Source organism: Aquarana catesbeiana, linkage group LG03 (genome assembly GCF_042186555.1).
Source record: "Aquarana catesbeiana isolate 2022-GZ linkage group LG03, ASM4218655v1, whole genome shotgun sequence".
NCBI classification, from domain to species: Eukaryota; Metazoa; Chordata; class Amphibia; order Anura; family Ranidae; genus Aquarana; species Aquarana catesbeiana.
The window spans coordinates 731,438,646-731,456,350 of NC_133326.1; the positions used below are offsets into that span (position 1 = coordinate 731,438,646).

The 17,705-nt window shown below is 47.7% G+C and overlaps 1 protein-coding gene across 1 annotated transcript; it reads left to right on the forward strand.

Moving 5' to 3' along the window:
* Positions 1-6,130: 6,130 nt before the first annotated feature.
* LOC141133821 (zona pellucida sperm-binding protein 3-like) lies at positions 6,131-16,348 on the forward strand. Its single transcript, XM_073623381.1, has 8 exons — positions 6,131-6,642; positions 11,331-11,443; positions 13,676-13,779; positions 13,849-14,026; positions 14,114-14,234; positions 14,311-14,402; positions 15,026-15,165; positions 16,119-16,348. Exons 1-8 carry the CDS (start codon positions 6,184-6,186, stop codon positions 16,346-16,348), a joined length of 1,437 nt encoding a protein of 478 aa, XP_073479482.1. The 5' UTR covers positions 6,131-6,183.
* The last annotated feature ends 1,357 nt before the right edge of the window (positions 16,349-17,705 follow it).

Sequence of the window (17,705 nt, forward strand, 5' to 3'; positions counted from 1 at the left end):
AGGAACTCCAGCTGGATATGTTATGGTACTAGTTCCCCTGGGTTTGCACACCAAATTTGGGGTTCCTAGCACTAAGTGGCCCTGAGATACGAGGCCCCAAAGTCGGTTCGGAAAATGAAATTTTTTGCTGCAGAAAAGTGCTTGACTCAAGTATAAGTCGAGGGGGGCACTTTCAGCACAAAAAAAAGTGCTGAAAAACTCGACTTATACTCGAGTATATACGGTACTGTTCTTAATAATTCCAAAATAATTCAAAACTTTCAACTTAGAAATAAAAAGGAACAATATCAAAAAGAAATAAAATAAAAACGTGATAAACACAGATTTTCCCCAGTCATTATATTGAAAAGACATAGTGTTCCATGTATAATGATACACAAATAGGAAAGGAAGGGGACTATATGTGCAGCCACAAACTTAACCACACCAACACGGTTTAAATTGCAATGGAGGAAACGGTAAAGCATTAACTCTCCTTCATCACAGAATGCATACATAATATATATCATAAGACTTATTTATTTATTACTTACTCGTTTGGGTTTTAGCCGTGTTGGACAGATGACTGAAACGTGATGAGCATTGATAGGTAGAGCTTTAACACTGAGCAGGATGCCAATTGCGGCTTTTAAATAGCCGCCGGCGCCTGCGCAGTGTGGATCAAGCTTTCGGTGTCAGCAAGGATGGATCGTGTCGTCGCATATTATTATTATTATTATTATACAGTATTTATATAGCGCCAACAGTTTACGTACTTGAGGGTAGACAGTACAAATACAATACACTTTGATACAGTAGGAATCAGAGGGCCCTGCTCCTTAGAGCTTACAATCTAAGAGGGAAGGTCAAGAGATACAAAAGGTAATAACTGTGGGTGATGTGCTGATTGAGAAGATAAATGTACAGTTGTTAGGTGGGGGCCAGATAGGCTTCTCTGAAGAGATGAGTTTTTTTAGGGATCGTCTGAAAGTGGATAAAGTAGGAGAAAATCGGACGGATTGGGGTAGAGCATTCCAGAGGATGGGGGAGGCTCTGGAGAAGTCCTGAAGGCGAGCATGGGAGGAGGTGACAAGGGAGTTTGAGAGCAGGAGGTCTTGGGAGGAGCGAAGAGAACGATTAGGTTGGTATTTTGTGACTAGGTTAGAGATGTAGCTGGGGGCCAGGTTGTGGATGGCTTTGTAAGCGTCATAACAAAGCGACGAGCGCGGGCAATCTAAATGGATAGTGGCCTAGAGAGACTGGGGGACCGCGTCACTGCTACAAGACCGGCGCGGTGACGCGATGAGGGGGCGGTACACAAATCGGAAAAAGACCGTGCCGTATACTACTCACGGAGAGTCCAATCATCACCACGGCAACTCAGAGAGAGTCCAATCACCACCACGGCAATTGAAGGGGCGGAGCAAGGAACCAAAAGACAGGCAACAGAGCCGTGCGATTGGCTAGTCGAAGGGGACCCACCTGGCACTATGGCAACCAAAAATACAAAGGCATACCAACAACCGATAGATGCCAATCGAATACTAACCAGCAAAGACAAGGGAATCATGAGAAAATCAGGGGACATTAGGACTTGGGACATCCAATGAAGGGGCCCCAGGGACAAATCTGCATGGCGCCCACCCAGAGCCTAAGCGCTGGGGGAGCGTCATGCAGATAAGCCCCACCGACGCACGAAACACCGCAATGACATGCCCGAAATCGGACAGACCTGCAGTGTGAAAGGACCCCAGGCCGCCATTAGGAATGGAAACGACATGGCCCCCGTGTGTGCCGGGCGGAGATAAAACCAAAGCCAAGGGCGCAAAAAAGAAATAAAACAAAAGCAAGACCAAAAATGTCTTATGGGCATGCATCTGTATATACAGACATATTGCTCCAATGATTAAATAATTTTATTGGTCTGGCTATGAAGGACATAATCGGATGTGCATGGTGAAAGAATAGCAGGAATCAATGAATCCAGGACAGCATATGGAACTGCAAACCATCTGGGGTAAAAATAGGGGGGGACATCACACCCAGAGACCAAAGATAACAATCAGATGTACAAACACATTCATCATATAGTGGTGTCAGCATCATACATAAATATGTTAAGTACAGTTTATGAACAATGTACATTCACGGATATATTAACAACATTGCATGATAGACAACGCTGCACTATGAAAAAAGGTCTTTCACAGAGTCAAAATCAATTATCACATTACCCTTAGATTATTTACATGTTTAGTCTAAATGCACATAACTCTGATATTTTTGGGTACGCAGATCATTTAAATGTACTAAATTATTCTTTTTCACATCCTCCTGATACAAAGCCATCTAGGAATGGACGGAAACTCATTTGGGTATTTAGGCCTGGAAATTGCGTTGCATTGAGGCTTGCCATCCAACGGACCTCCCTCTGGAGCAAGATCTTATTCCAATCACCGCCCCTCGTGAATCCGGTCGAGAATGGTGAAATGGATAAGGGGAAATTTGCCCGTGTGGTGGTCTCGCACATGTCGCCCCAGAGGAAGGTCCGGGTCCGCCTGCCTCATGCTGGTGATATGTCGTGCCGCCCTTTCGTGAAATTCCAATTTTGTCTTTCCGACATAAAAACATTTACATTGACATGTCAGAAGGTAAATGACCCCAGAAGTCTTGCAGTTATCAAAGTGTCTAGGCCTATACATTCTGCCATTTGGTAATTTGAATTTGGTTTGTGTATTCATATAACGGCAGCACGAACAACCACCACAAGTAAACGTTCCAAACCTTTTACATGTATCAGATCGGAAAGTACCCGTACATTCACTTTTTACAAGATGGTCCCTCAAAGAGCGTGCTTTTCTAAAGGTGATAGTGGGTGTTGTAGATACATATGGTTTTAGGTTGGGATCTATTTGGATTTATTTTCTCCTCCTGTCAGGTGTCCATTCACAGCGCCTGTCGTTTCAGCTAATCAGGTGACGGTTAACAGACCCGAGCACCTGATTGGCGGAGAGGCGGTTCAGTGTTAGGAAAGCAAATATGCATTCGCTGTTCTAACACACCTGGGTGAAGTGCGAGCGCCAAGCATGGGTCAGCTTCACAGGTCAGCTTTTTTGACCCTATTAGAGCCTTTGGCTCTAATCCGGTGTTTCAAAAACACCCCCTGCCGCTGTAATTCAGGCACCTGGAGCCTGAAGAGGGGTTTGTGCCTGAATAGGGGGTGGCAGCGGCGGCCATTAATAGATTCATGCAATGCATGAATCTATCCATTGGTCATAGAGGGGGTGGCTGGAGAGAGGGGGCGGCGCCCTTGCACCCTTATGGACGCACTGCCACTGCTTCTCAGTCTCCTCCCCTGCAGTACACCTATCCTTCTCAGACCCCTCCCCTGCAGAGTCCCTGTCCTTCTTAGTCTCCTCCTCTGCAGTGCGCCTATCCTTCTCAGTCTCCTCCCCTGCAGTGTCCCTGTCCTTCTTAGTCTCCTCCCCTGCAGTGCCCCTGTTCTTCTCAGTCTCCTCCTCTGCAGTAAACCTATCCTTCTCAGTCTCCTCCTCTGCAGTGCACCTGTCCTTCCCAGTCTCCTCCCCTGCAGTGCCCCTGTCCTTCTTAGTCTCCTCCCCTGCAGTGCACATGTCCTTCTCAGTCTCCTCCTCTGCAGTAAACCTATCGTTCTCAGTCTCCTCCTCTGCAGTGCACCTGTCCTTCCCAGTCTCCTCCCCTGCAGTGCCCCTGTCCTTCTCAGTCTCCTCCCCTGCCCTTCTCAGTCTCCTCCTCTGCAGTGCACCTATCGTTCTCAGTCTCCTCCTCTGCAGTGCACCTGTCCTTCCCAGTCTCCTCCCCTGCAGTGCCCCTGTCCTTCTTAGTCTCCTCCCCTGCAGTGCACCTATCCTTCTCAGTCTCCTCCCCTGCAGTGCACCTATTCTTTTCAGTCTCCTCCTCTGCAGTACACCTATCCTTCTCAGTATCCTCCCCCTGCAATGCACGTATCCTTCTCAGTCTCCTCCTCTGCGGTACACCTATCCGTCTCAGTCTCCTCCTCCTGCAATGCACCTATCCTTCTCAGGCTCCTCCTCTGCAGTACACCTATCCGTCTCAGTCTCCTCCCCCGCAATGCACGTATCCTTCTCAGTCTCCTCCTCTGCAGTACACCTATCTTTCTTAGTCTCCTCCTCTGCAGTGCACCTATCCTTCTCAGTCTTCTCCCCTGCAATGCCCCTGTCCTTCTCAGTCTCCTCCCCTGCAGTACACCTATCCTTCTCAGTCTCCTCATCTGCAGTACACCTATCCTTCTCAGTCTCCTCCCCCGCAATACACCTATCCTTCTCAGTCTCCTCCCCTGCAATGCACGTATCCTTCTCTGTCTCCTACTCTGCAGTGCACCTGTTCTTCTCAGTCTCCTCCCCTGCAGTGCACCTATCCTTCTCAGTCTCCTCTTCTGCAGTGCACCTATTCTTCTCAGAACTCCCCCTGCAGTACACCTATCCTTCTCAATCTTCTCCTCTGCAGTACACCTATCCTTCTTAGAACTCTCTCCTTTAGTACACTCATCCTTCTCAAGCCCCTCAGTTAGGCCCCTCTACCTTCAGTTTACCTATCCATCTAAAGCCCCTCCTCTTCAGTGCATCCATCCTTCTTAAGCCATTTCCCCTTCAGTTGATCCAACTTTCTTAGCCCCCTCTTCTTCTCAGTTACATTGTTCTCAGCTATCTCCGAGGACTACAGAACACCTCCCACATATTATGGAGATGAATAAAGGAGGAAGTGCTCTGTACTCCTGTCCCCAGGTGACAACGCTGCTCTTGTATGTATATAATAGTCAGTGAGTATTGTCACCCTAGGACAGGATGTGTGTCACAGGCAGGGTCACCAGGTGACAATAAAGGAAAAACACCTGAAAAAGAAAACAAATGCACCCACCCATCTAATGTCGGGTAAGATGTAAAATATGACATGTTTGTTAATTTAAGAAATGCCTATGTCTTATGGCTTTTGGGTGCCATTCTAAATAATTGAGATTGTGTTGAACATAATGTGCATTGACATGCATTGTGCTGACATGCTTGTTACCACAAGGCACCTTATGAGGGTTTCCCCAAATCCCTGTGCTGAGTTCCCAGGTCTGTACACCTGCTGTGCCCATTATGAGAGGTTTACACCATCCCTGTGAAGAGTTCCCAGATCTGTACACCGCTTGTGCCCATTAGGAGAGGTTCCCACCACCCCTGTGCTAAGTTCCAGGTCTGTGCACCTGCTGTGAACATTATGAGGGGTTCCCACCATCCCTGGGTCTGTACACCTGCTGTGCCCATTATGAGAGGTTTACACCATCCCTGTGTTGAGTTTACAGGTCTATACACCTGCTTTGCCCATTATGAGGGGTTCCCACCATCTCTGTGCTGATTTCCAAGGTTTTTACACCTGCCGTGCCCATTATGAGGGGTTCCCACAATCCCTGTGCTGAGTTCTTGGGTCTGTACACCTGCTGTACCCAATATGAGGGGTTCCCACCATTCTTCTTCTGAGTTCCCTGGTCTGTACACCTGCTGTGTCCAATATGAGGGGTTCTCACCATCCCTGTGCTGGGTTCCCAGATCTGTACACCTGCTGTCCCCATTAAAAGGAGTTCCCACCATCCCTGTGCTAAGTTCCCAGGTCTGTACACCTGCTGTGCCCATTATGAGGGGTTCCCATTATTCCTGTGCTGAGTTCCCAGGTTTGTACACCTACTGTGCCCATTATGGGGGGTTCCCACCATCCCTGCGCTGATTTCCCGGGTCTGTACACCTGCTGTGCTCATTATGAGAGGTTAACACCATCCCTGTGCTACTGAGCCCTACAATAAATCTCTCATGTTGGTGTGAGTGACATTAGTATTATGGTGTAGTATCAGTTGTATGTGATCCAATCATTGTACATCCGTGTGAGATTCCTCTCCTCCATGCAGCTTGTGTAGTACACTCCATGTAGACCTGTCTCTCCCATCTGATTCCAGTATGCGGATAAATCTAGTGATCTTCTCTGGTGGATCTCCAGGGGGATGAGGTGACCTTCATTATTGGTTCCATCTCCCATCCATCATGTATAGTCCCAGCCATTGGGTGTGGCGATGATTGGCCCCAGCTGGAGGTATCAGTGGTTGGTGGGAGGGGTATAAAGGACAGCTCTCTGGCCCTCATTCCTTGTATTGTGTCTCTTATCGATAGGATGGGTTTTCTGAGGAAGGGTTGGTGGGTGCTGCTCCTGGCTGTGGCCTATTGGTCAGGATTTGGCTGTGATGGAGTCTTGGTGAGACATGGCCGCCAGTCAGATTGGTGGAGGAGCAGCCAGCGGGCTCTACCTGGCCAGGGCTCTTCTAGATGGGGCTCTAGAGACTGGAATGCTAATCGTCCTGTTGTGGGTGTTGGGGCTTCTAGGGGTTCACTTGCTGGACGTGTTGGTGGGGTTCCACGAGATCTTCCACAGCCTGGGAGCTCCCCTATCAGCATCCAGTGTGGAGAGGACAACATGGTGGTCAATGTCCAAAGGGATTTCTATGGGATTGGGAAGCTGGTTCAACCTTCTGACCTGAGCCTGGGGCCCCGTGGCTGTAAACCCAACCCCCAGAGTACAGACACCACTGTTACCTTCCAGATCAACCTCCAGGACTGCGGCAACATGGTGCAGGTAATCTTAAAACGTTCCCCCGTGTACATGTATTCTAGTCAATGGTCCCCCATAGTCCCCACCTTCCAGTAGTCTGTTTAAAGAATCTTATCTGCTGCTTTTCTGGCTTCACTCACCTGGACCCACCTAGTTCCTAATGACCCTGAAGCTCATGTTCCATTGAGATGGATGTGCCTTGATTCATATGGCCTCCCCTTTTGAGGGGAGTGTACAGCAACTTTAAACCAACTTTAAAGCTCCACCAGCTCTACTTTGGGAAGGTCAAGATAGAACTGAAGACCAAACCCTTTTAAATCGGGTATGGGAGTGTTAGAACCTCTGTTGGGTACTTTGTTCCATTGAGATTTCCCATCACTTCCTGTCCTGTAGCCAAAACGGGAAGCGAGAGAATCCCCCTGGTTGTCACCAGAACAGGTGTCCCCAAAGGATACAGACAATTTAAAAACCTGGGAAGTATCCATGCCACTTCATCCAAAGCTTTCCTTCAGTTACTGTAACCGCTTGCCGACCAGCCGCCGTCATTATATGGTGGCAGGTCGGCTCGATCCTGCGTATTGCCGTAGCTGTACGTCAGTCCCTTTAATGGCTATGGCAGGGGAGCTGATGTAAGTGGCCGGCAGCCTCGATGTCTGCCTGTCACCCGCGATCGCTCCAGAACAGGGATCTGTCAATGTAAACAGATCCCCCAACTCTGTCAGGGGATTAAAGTGATTGTCTCTTCCTAGTGATTAGGAATCTCTCTCTCGCTCTCATAATCTGTGCTTTTTTTTACTAAAAACCAAAGTAGAATACATATTGGCCTAAACTGATGAAGAAATTTTGTTACTTTTTAGCGCTTATTATAGCAAAAAGAACCTTTTTTTTTTTTTTTTAATTGGCTTTTTTGTTTGGAGTGCAAATAATTAAAATCAATGCAGTGATCACATGCCACCAAAAGAAAGCTGCTTGGGGGGGGGGGGGCAGCTGTCTATCTTGTTTGGGTACAGCGTCACACGACTGCGCAACTGTTGGTCAAGGCGACAGTGCCGTATCACAAAAAAATGGCCTGGTCATTAGGGGGTAAATCTTCCAGGGCTGAAGTGGTTAAACACAAATCCTATGGGGGCCCTTCTTGTTTGCTTGAATGGTGGGGATACGGTTTCCACCTTCAATCTGCCCACACCATAGACAGGAGTCTATCATGCTCGTGAGCCCAGTCTGCATATCTGTGATGGCTGCTTGGAGTCACAGGACACCATGTACAGTGTTGGTACCCTCTTGTTTGGTAGGATACTGAGACTCTCTGTCTGGAATGCAGCATACAGATGGAGAACCACCGGGATTGTCTGATGTAAGTGGACTCTCCAGACCATCTGTAGGGTTAATGGTATGGGTGGCTGGACAGATAGTGGGAACTTTCTGTGCTGACTTCATCTATGGTGGATATGTTAAGTAGGGGCCAGCGGACTGGAGAGGGCTATACTAGAAGGTTGCTGATTTCTGGAATGTCAATTTACCTAGCAAGTCAATAAAAAAATCCACATGGAAAAGGAAACGCTGCATGTAAACATTTGATTGACTAAGTTATTGCCTGCATGCTTTGGTGGTAGGACCTCTTTAATACAAAGGTAAAGATAACCTGTTGCACAATAAGGGGTCTGCTATTGCTGGTCTTCTAAAAAAATTGAATGTTGTGGTTCTGAGTTGACCTGAAGTTTGAATCCTAAATGGCAGCTTGCTGCATAGCCTTCTCAAACACATGCCAAGCAATGAGGCAAATAAATGGCCACTGTCCCACCTATAACTGGCCTTTGCAGCAAGGAGCACATGGAAAGGCGATGCATGTCAAAGCCAGCCTGCAACCAATCTGAATTATCCTGGCTAACAGTTTGTTAAAAACAGGGGTTTAGTTTGCAAATGCATGCGTAATCTGCAGAGCAACTTCAGGGCACCCCAATATTTGCAGTCTTAACTCTATAAATGTCTGAGGGCCTCCACAGTGGAAGCCCATGCATGTGTAGCACCCTGGGGTTTAGTTAGGGATGCTCCTCACAGATTTGCTAGCCAGGAGTAGTTGCCTTAGTCTATTGTTAGCGATCCATTGATTTTGGTCTAGTTGTACTTTCTCTTCTACCACTAGGTGGCCGGGCACTTGGGGGTATTAGATATGCGAAGCGTAATTTGAGGTCAAGTTATAGGTATATGGAGTATCTCAGCCAATGGGCATGGGTTTTCTTGAATCCTTTGGCCTGCTGGGAGAGCCTATGTATTTGGGTGGAATCGGGTGATCTGGTCTATGCCACCTGGACAGCCGTCTGGGTGGACATGTGTTGTATGCCCTGGCCTGCTAGACAAGTGAGCCTATCCCCGGGGCATCTTGGGGGGCCTATCTAGAAGTAAGAGCAGCACGGGGTTGGGACTGCGGCTTGCAATCCAACTAGAGGTAACGGCTCTGCCGACCAGGGGAGCTGTCGCTTCAAATGCACCAATCACCTTATTACCAGGGACCACAGTGAGTAAGTGAAGCGAGTACCAGAGCAGCATTCTCACTGAATGGGCACGGTGGAGAATTGGGAAACTTCACGCAGTGGTCAAATCAGGGACCCAACTAACAGAGGTGATGCTGGCAGAGCAGCCTTGTGGGTCAAACCAGAGACTAAACTGGTTAGCAGGGGTGAAACTTAAGGAGTATCTGGAGTGCCAAGCTAGGGACCCAGCAGGGAAGCGTGGATGACGCTTGAGGGAGGTACCACTGCAAAGCTTTGACAAGCTCCAGGGATTTCATCTGTGAATTAGAGGGTCCATTGAGGCCAGGAAGAGGGGGGCTGAAGAAGGGCAAGTGGAAGTTGTAGTGAAGCTGAGGACGTTTACACTTTATTAGTAACTGTTAAAGACTTACCATATGAGACGGCAATCGTGCAGATGTGGTACCTTGCTGGGGCTTTTCCCTGCACAGCTGTCCTCCTATTGAAGTCTTGGAGTCTGCCAAACAGTGGCGGCCCGTCCATAGGGGGCGCCTGGGCGCTGCCCCCCCCCCCCCCCCCTCCAGGCAGCAAAAAAAAGTAAAAAAAACACAATTTTTTAATACTGGCCCTTTAAAAAAAAAAAAATGGAAAAAAAAGGTCCTTAAGTGCACTGTGTTCGGACGCCGGATACAGTACGACGGCGGACACAGTGCACTTATAGGAAGCGCCACGTCTATGCAGTCACGAGATTGCAGACGTGGCGCTGCATTTACGGGCATTTAGCCCGCCTTGGGGCGTTTTCTGGATTGCCGAGTAGCTTCCGCTCGGCCATAGCAATACATACTACAGGCGCTGGGCGGAAGCTACTTGGCACTTCAGATTTGATTGACATCTGCCCTGAGTCAGATGTCACTTCCTGGTTCTCTCTCTCATTGCGCCCGAGAGAGGAAACAGGAAGAATGCTGGTGCCAGTGTGAAGAGGACACCGCAGGAGACCCAAGGTAAGTACCGCTGTGTGGAGAATGGGGGGGGACACCTGCTGTGGGGGGGCTCTGATGGGGACACCTGCTGTGGGGGGACTCTGATGGGCGACTTCTGTTTTGGGGGGGCTCTGATGGGGGACACCTGCTGTGGGGGGGCGGCTCTGATGGGGACACCTGCTGTGGGGGGGCGGCTCTGATGGGGACACCTGCTGTGGGGGGGCGGCTCTGATGTAAGGGGACAGAGGCTGCATTTGGGGGGGGCAGAGGCTGCATTTGGACTTGGGGGGGAGACAGAGGCTGCATGTAAGAAGGGACTGCTGGGGACACCTGATGGCATCCTGTTGTAGGCGACGTGGCTAGTGACACACTCGGGGCTCCCACTGATTCTGCATTATGGTGAGTTGAACGATTTAATTTTATATTACAATGTAATAATAGTAATAATGAGCTTCAATCATCCTGACACCATAACAACCATGGTGCTGGGATGATTGAAGCACTAACACCAGGTGTTTGGAGTATCTTTATATGCTGATTGTTAAACTTTGTAGAATACACATTTCTTTTGTGTAGGATCTGGGGCTGCTGTCCCTCTCTCCCTCCATCCCTCGTTTATCTCAAACGCTAACCACACCCATTTTCACCAAGTGGGAGGGGTCAAAAAGGAAGGGCAGGGTCTGGTGCCCCCCCATCCTAAAACTTCACCAGCCGCCACTGCTGCCAAATTGAAATTGCAACTGCTTAAGGGTGCCCTGGCTCTAACCCTCTTTCCCTCAGACTGTAAAGGAATTCAAAAAGTGTCTGGCGCCCAATAACTTGCACCCACTATGCTTCACAATCCACTACTTACAGAAGGATGTCAGTTATCTTTGACCTTAGAGGTCCTAATTAGACTGGAAGAGGCTAAAGACTTTGCTACACAATAGAGGGCAGGTAAGCCTGGAGGCCCACCCCTCAAAGGCACAGGGGCACACTGAACACCAGCATCTAATGCACACAATGGCAGCAGCATATAGCAAATGTGTGCAAATTAAATCTGCTTCTAACACTAACTGTTAGACAGGATAATTTGGTTGTTTACATGCTGGTTAGTTTGTTGAGCTGGGGAATTTCTTTGGTTTTGTTTTCTGGGCAACAACATCTTTTGGGCCTGGCCTTGCAAGACAGGGGCCAGGCAATGGTGGGCTTGGGGCCTGGTCTCAGTAATGGGCCAAACAATGTCAGCTTTCCATGTTGGTCTGTCATTCTCTTCTCTGCACAGATGACTCAAGACTGGCTAATCTACACCACCAACCTGACCTACAGCCCAACCTCCTCCATTCCAATCATCAGAACCAACGCAGCTGTGGTCCCTATAATGTGCTTCTACTACAGGTGAGCCAACACTACTGGATGAGCTTACACTAAGGCACCATGCTGGTCCTAGCCAGTTTTCAGCATCTTGTCAATGTCTAAGTTTGGACAGAGTGGGGAAAGGCTAAACCCCTTGTTAGGTTTTTCTGCCATCTGTCCTTGCCAAGAGATTTCCATGTATTTCCTTTCCTGGAAGAAATTGTAGGAGGGTTGGGGTGATGGGATTTGATTGGTACGGGGGGGGGGCGGTGGAGAGAAGAAACGAGAGGGCGTCCCCCCCCCCCCCCCCCCCCTCCTGAACCATACCAGGCCACATACCCTCCACATGGGGAGGGTGCTTTGGGGTAGCCAAAGCACCGTGTGGGGACAATGGCCTCATCCCCACAACCCTTGCTCGGTGGTTGTGGGGGTCTGCGGGGGGGCTTATTGGAATCTGGAAGCCCCTTTAACAAGGGGACCCTCAGATCCTGGCCTCCAACGCCCCCGTGTGAAATGCTAACGGGGTACAAATGTACCCCTACCATTTCACAAAAGTGTGACAATGGTAAAAATGACATGACACAGCTTGGTGACAAGTCCTTTATTAAATAATTAAAAACGAAACTGTCCCACGAAATATTCTTTTGTTCCGCCAATGGACAGAAAAAGAGAAATGCATGCCACCACTATGGCTTCCCCGTAGCGTCAGGGGGGCAGGGCCACCCGGTTACATAACCGGGTGACTCCGCCCTCAGTTATAAAAGGGCCTGGGATCTGGGGGTTGTGGGGATGAAGCCCTTGTCCCCATCAACATGGGGACACTGTGCTTTGGCTACCCCAAAGCACCCTTCCCATGTTGAGGGCATGTGGCCTGGTATGGTTCAGAAGGGGGGCTGCTGGTTTTTTTTTTTTTTTTTTTTTTTTTTATGACTTTTAGGTGTATTGCTGGGACCGACAATTCATTATAGCCGCGAGTAGTTTTAAATGACTTTTTTCCTTTTTAGAAATGTCATTTTGTGCAGGGACTGTTCTAAACATGGGAGACATTCAATACTTTACAGACATACTATAGACACCCCCCCCCCCCCGGTATGATATTTAAAGGAATATTTCACTTATTTAATCACTTTAAGCATTATTAAATCACTGCTCCCAAAAAACTGCAGGTTTTTTTTTTAAACTTTTTTTTTTTTTTTTTTGCATTGATACATGTCCCTTGCGGCAGGACCCGGGTCCCCAAACACTTTTTTTTTTTTTTTTTTTTTTTTTTTTATATGACAATAACTTGCAAATAAGCCTAGTTCTATTAGCACCTTTGATTATTCATGTTCGTGTCCCATAGACTTTAACGGTGTTCGAACAAATGTTTTTGCCTGTTGGCATGTTCTGCTACGAACTGGGGCGTGTTCGGCTCATCCCTAATGCCGCGTACACACGGTCGGACTTTATGGCAGACTTTGCCCGGCGGACTTTTCTATGGACTTTATGACGGACTTTCTGAATGAACGGACTTGCCTACACACAATCCACCAAATTCCGTCGCATTCGTATGTGATGACGTACGACCAGACTAAAACAAGGAAGTTCATAGCCAGTAGCCAATGGCTGCCCTAGCGTGGCTTTTTGTCCGTCGAACTAGCATACAGACGAGCGGACTTTTCGACCAGACTATTTCGACGGATTGATTTAAAACATGTTTCAAATCTAAGTCCGTCCAACTTTTGAGAAAACAAAGTCCGCTGGAGCCCACACACGATCGAATTGTCCAACGAAATCCCGTCTGCCGTAAAGTCCGCTCGTGTGTACGCGGCATAAGGGTGATCATAGGAGGATCTGCACTGACAATGGTGGATACCTTTTTTATAGTTAACTTTAGAGAACCTCATGATCAAGATGGTGGGGCTCACTTTACTGTCCCTGAAAGCTTTACTTTTTTTTTTTTTTGGGCAATGTTGGGGTGATCATGAAGCTATATTGGCCTAACAAGGTTCTAAAGCAAATCTTGGGACAAATATATGGCAGCTGCTCCTGCTCACTTCAGGCTACAGGGATCATGTCCAGATTATGGCTACACTATCTGGCTCTATCTTGTTGCTGTCCTTCAACAGGAATGGAATCAACCAGACAGCCATGCTTTAGTAACATGCTGGCTAGTGCAATTGTAACCAGGATTTGACCCTGTATTCCACAAGTCGAACAGGAAATGATTGATATAAATTTTGTGACATTAAATTACTTTTGACTTCTTACTTATCTTGATCTGGTTCTGTGTAGGCACAGTAATGTGAGCAGCCAGGCCATTAAGCCAACGTGGGTTCCATTCAGCACCACCGTGTCTTTAGAAGAAAGGTTGTCCTTCTCTTTGGTCCTGATGACTGGTGAGGAAGGAGGGAGGGGGGGGGAGAGAGTTGGGCCTTTACTAATCACATTTTTCCTTATGTATACAGAGGACTGGAGTGGTCCCAGAAGTTCTCCCATCTATCAGTTGGGGGATATTCTCTACATACAGGCCTCTGTGGATACTCGCAACCAAATTGCTATGATCCTGTATGTGGACCGCTGTGTGGCCACCATATCTCCTGATGCCACCTCTTCTCCAAGTTATGACATCATTACAGACAATGGGTATGTGTGGGGTTTTGGGGTTTTTTTTTGGGGGGGGGGGGTTGGGTTGCTATTTGACCTAAATTGTAAGTTACCATTTTTTTGCAGGTGTCTGGTGGATGGAACACAAGCAGACTCCTCCTCAGCCTTCATCGCTCCAAGGGTCCAGACAAACACTCTACAGTTCACAGTGGATGCCTTCCGGTTCCTAGGAAATGATGCATCTCTGGTGAGGACTGTTTAAATTGGTTGCACAGATTAGTGCCTTCTAGGAACGTTTAACCTATTAAAATCTTCTATTCCAGATCTACTTGACCTGTTACCTGAGAGCTGCTGCTGCCACCCAGGTCCCAGATCCCATGAACAAGGCCTGTTCCTATAGTAAAGCCACAAACAGGTGAGACTATTAAAATGGCTGTTGGGTGTCCGCAAACTGCTGCTCTTCCCATAGCCTTTGTCTGTCATCACTTCTGTATAGATCTAGTAACCAGTGACTGGGAAACTTTATGGACATAACATGGTGGATTCCTAAAACTATAATGTAATAGTACAAAGGGAAACCTCTGTAGGGCTCTTCCCATACCATGCACACTGGTAACATGGCTGGCCAGGTAAACGGCCTCATGGGCTGAAAGTTGATATACAAGATCTTATGTGCCAGCATGATCAGAATTATGGGCATGGTACTCTGAATATGCTTCTTGGATACCTTGTGGTCAGCTGCAATTTCCCTCCAAGGGGTTAAATGTATTACTGTAAGTAGGAAAAACTTTCCTTTGCCAAAATTTTTTTTTTTTACACCATCTGCCCTGATGCAGATTTCCCTTCACTTCCTGTCCCATAGCCAAACAGGATTTGTAAAGAAATCCCTGGACCTCAATGTCAGGGAATGCAGGGTTGAGCTGCAGGTCCTTTCAAGATGAATGTCAAACTACCATACCATGTTGGATTTTCACCAAGCTTCCAGTGCATTGTCTAAAAACACAGGTTGTCATACTGACATTAGCTTGTCTTTTCCAGCTGGTCTGCAGTTGAGGGCCCCATCAGTATCTGCCAGTGTTGTGGGACACCAGGCACCTGCAGCAACCCTACTGGTCTGACGGGAGGAAGGAGCCAATTTCGAAGACCAAGAGCCTTTGGGAAGAGGCAAGCCTTAGACGGTGAGTCTTAACCATGTAGCTGCTATATACAATGGTGTGGCCACATCTGCCCCTTTCAATGGGGAATGAATTTCCTCCTGTTCCATTGCAACAGGAGGTTTGAAGGGGGGCTTGGGATCCTGACTGGTTTGTGGTATTCCACTTGGCCCTGATTTTTATGCCCCCCCCAACAATAGAACAGGGTTCTGAGGGACAAAGGTGGCAATGGAGGGGGGAGGCTAGAACCTGAATGGCCTTCATATTGCTGCTTCTATCCCCCATAGACTTTTCCCTCACTTTTTTTTTCAGAACTAGAATGTAGATCTCCTGCATAGCATTTTCATAGCAATGCAAATCTTAAGAGGTATGGGGTGTGTTTGTGTTAATCATTTTTTTGCTAGTCATACTTTCCTCAGTGACTGGAGCATCAGACCGATGCTGCATCTCTCCCCTGGCGTCTCTGCTTTCAGAACCGACCCACCGAACAAAGCTGATGGCTTGGTTCTCACTCCTCCCTGAGCGACGCTGACAGTCAGCATCGCTTCTACTCCTCTGCGCTCATTGGAACACTGAGCTGTGGAAGGGTGGGGAGCAGCCATCTCAGCGGCTCACTGTGACTGGCATCAATCAAGGCAGCTGATGGGTCCAGACTTGGAAACCGGGATGATGTGCTACCTTGACTGATGGCAGTGACATGAGCAGACTGCTCTCCACTGAAAATTGGTCACAGGAGCGCAAGACAAATTTTACTCCTGTGACCCAGAGGAGAAGCCCAGCCTAAAAAGCTCAGGCTGGACTTCTCTAAGGGTTCAAACCCTCTCCTCCATTCTGTCAAATTGGTTGCCATGACAATTTGAGGGTTTACAGTGGACACCACCTCTGCACACTTGATTAGTTGCTGAGTTATCGCCTGAAAGCCCTTAGTTGCATTGTATAGCTGTGTGTGTCTTGACTCTCCAATGTTTCTTTTGCAGAACCTAACATGGGAGAGGAACAGTCAGTGACCACCTTGGGACCTCTGCTTATGATTGGGCCAAAACAAGATGACCTTGTAGCTGCAGTGATGAAGGAAGAGGCCGCCCCCGCAGAGCTCTGGGTGTTGGTGGCTGTCGGGTGTCTGAGTCTTCTTGCAGTCGCTGTGTGTACAGTGCTCATTGTCAAGTCTCTGAAAAAGCCGCAATATGTACTTCCTGTCGAAAAATAAAAAAATATAATTTTATCTGATTTGTCTATATTAATCATAGATGGTAATACAGTATAGCTTTGATTTCTAGGGGCTTTAAATATCTATCATGGGTCTCATGCGGCAGCCTTCTGTCCCACCTGGTCTTGTTTTTTATGAAGGTTTCTCCAATAAACTTCTCAAGGCGGCAGAAGTTGCAGCCACATACAGTATCTCACATATTTTGCAAATATTTTCTTCTATCTTTTCATGTGACAACACTGAAGAAATGACACTTTGCTACAATGTAAAGTAGTGAGTGTACAGCTTGTATAACAGTGTAAATTTTCTGTCCCCTCAAAATAACTCAACACACAGCCATTAATGTCTAAACCGCTGGCAACAAAAGTGAGTACACCCCTAAGTGAAAAGGGTCCAAATCGGGCCCAAAGTGTCAATGTTTTGTGTGGCCACCATTATTTTCCAGCACTGCCTTAACCCTCTTGGGCATGGAGTTCACAGAGCTTCACAGGTTGCCACTGGAGTCCTCTTCCACTCTGATGACATCATGCTAAGAGACCTTGCACTCCTCAATTTCCATTTGAGGATGCCCCACAGATGCTCAATAGGGTTTAGGTATGGAGACATGCTTGGCCATTCCTTCAACTTTTATCTTCAGCAAGGCTGTGTGTGTGGGTGTTTTTTGTTTTGTTTGGTTTTTTTTTTTTTTTTTTTTTTTTGGGGGGTTATGTTAAAATACTGCCCTGCGGCCCATCTCTGAAGGGAGGGGATCATGCTCTATTTCAGTATGTCACAGTACATGTTGGCATTCATGGTTCCCCCAATGATCTATAGCTCCCCAGTTCCGGCAACACTCATACAGCCCCAGGCCATGACACTCCCACCACCATGCTTGACTGTAGACAAGACACACTTGTCTTTGTACTCCTCACCTGGTTGCCGCCACACCCGCTTGTCACCATCTGAACCAAATAAGTTTATCTTGGTCTCATCAGACCACAGGACATGGTTCCAGTAATCCATGTCCTTAGTCTGCTCGTCTTCAGCAAACTGTGGACTTTCTTGTGCATCATCTTTAGAAGAGGCTTCCTTTTGGGACGACAGCCATGCAGACCAATTTGATGCGGCGTATGGTCTTAGCACTGACAAACTGCCCCCCACCCCTACAACCTCTGCAGCAATGCTGACAGCACTCATATGTCTATTTCCCAAAGACAACCTCTGGATATGACACTGAGCACATGACCTCAACTTCTTTGGTGGACCATGGCGAGGTCTGTTCTGAGTGGAACCTGTCCTGTTAAACCACTGTATGGTCTTGACCACTATTCTGCAGCTCAGTTTCCGGGTCTTGGCATTCTTTTTATAGCCGAGCCCA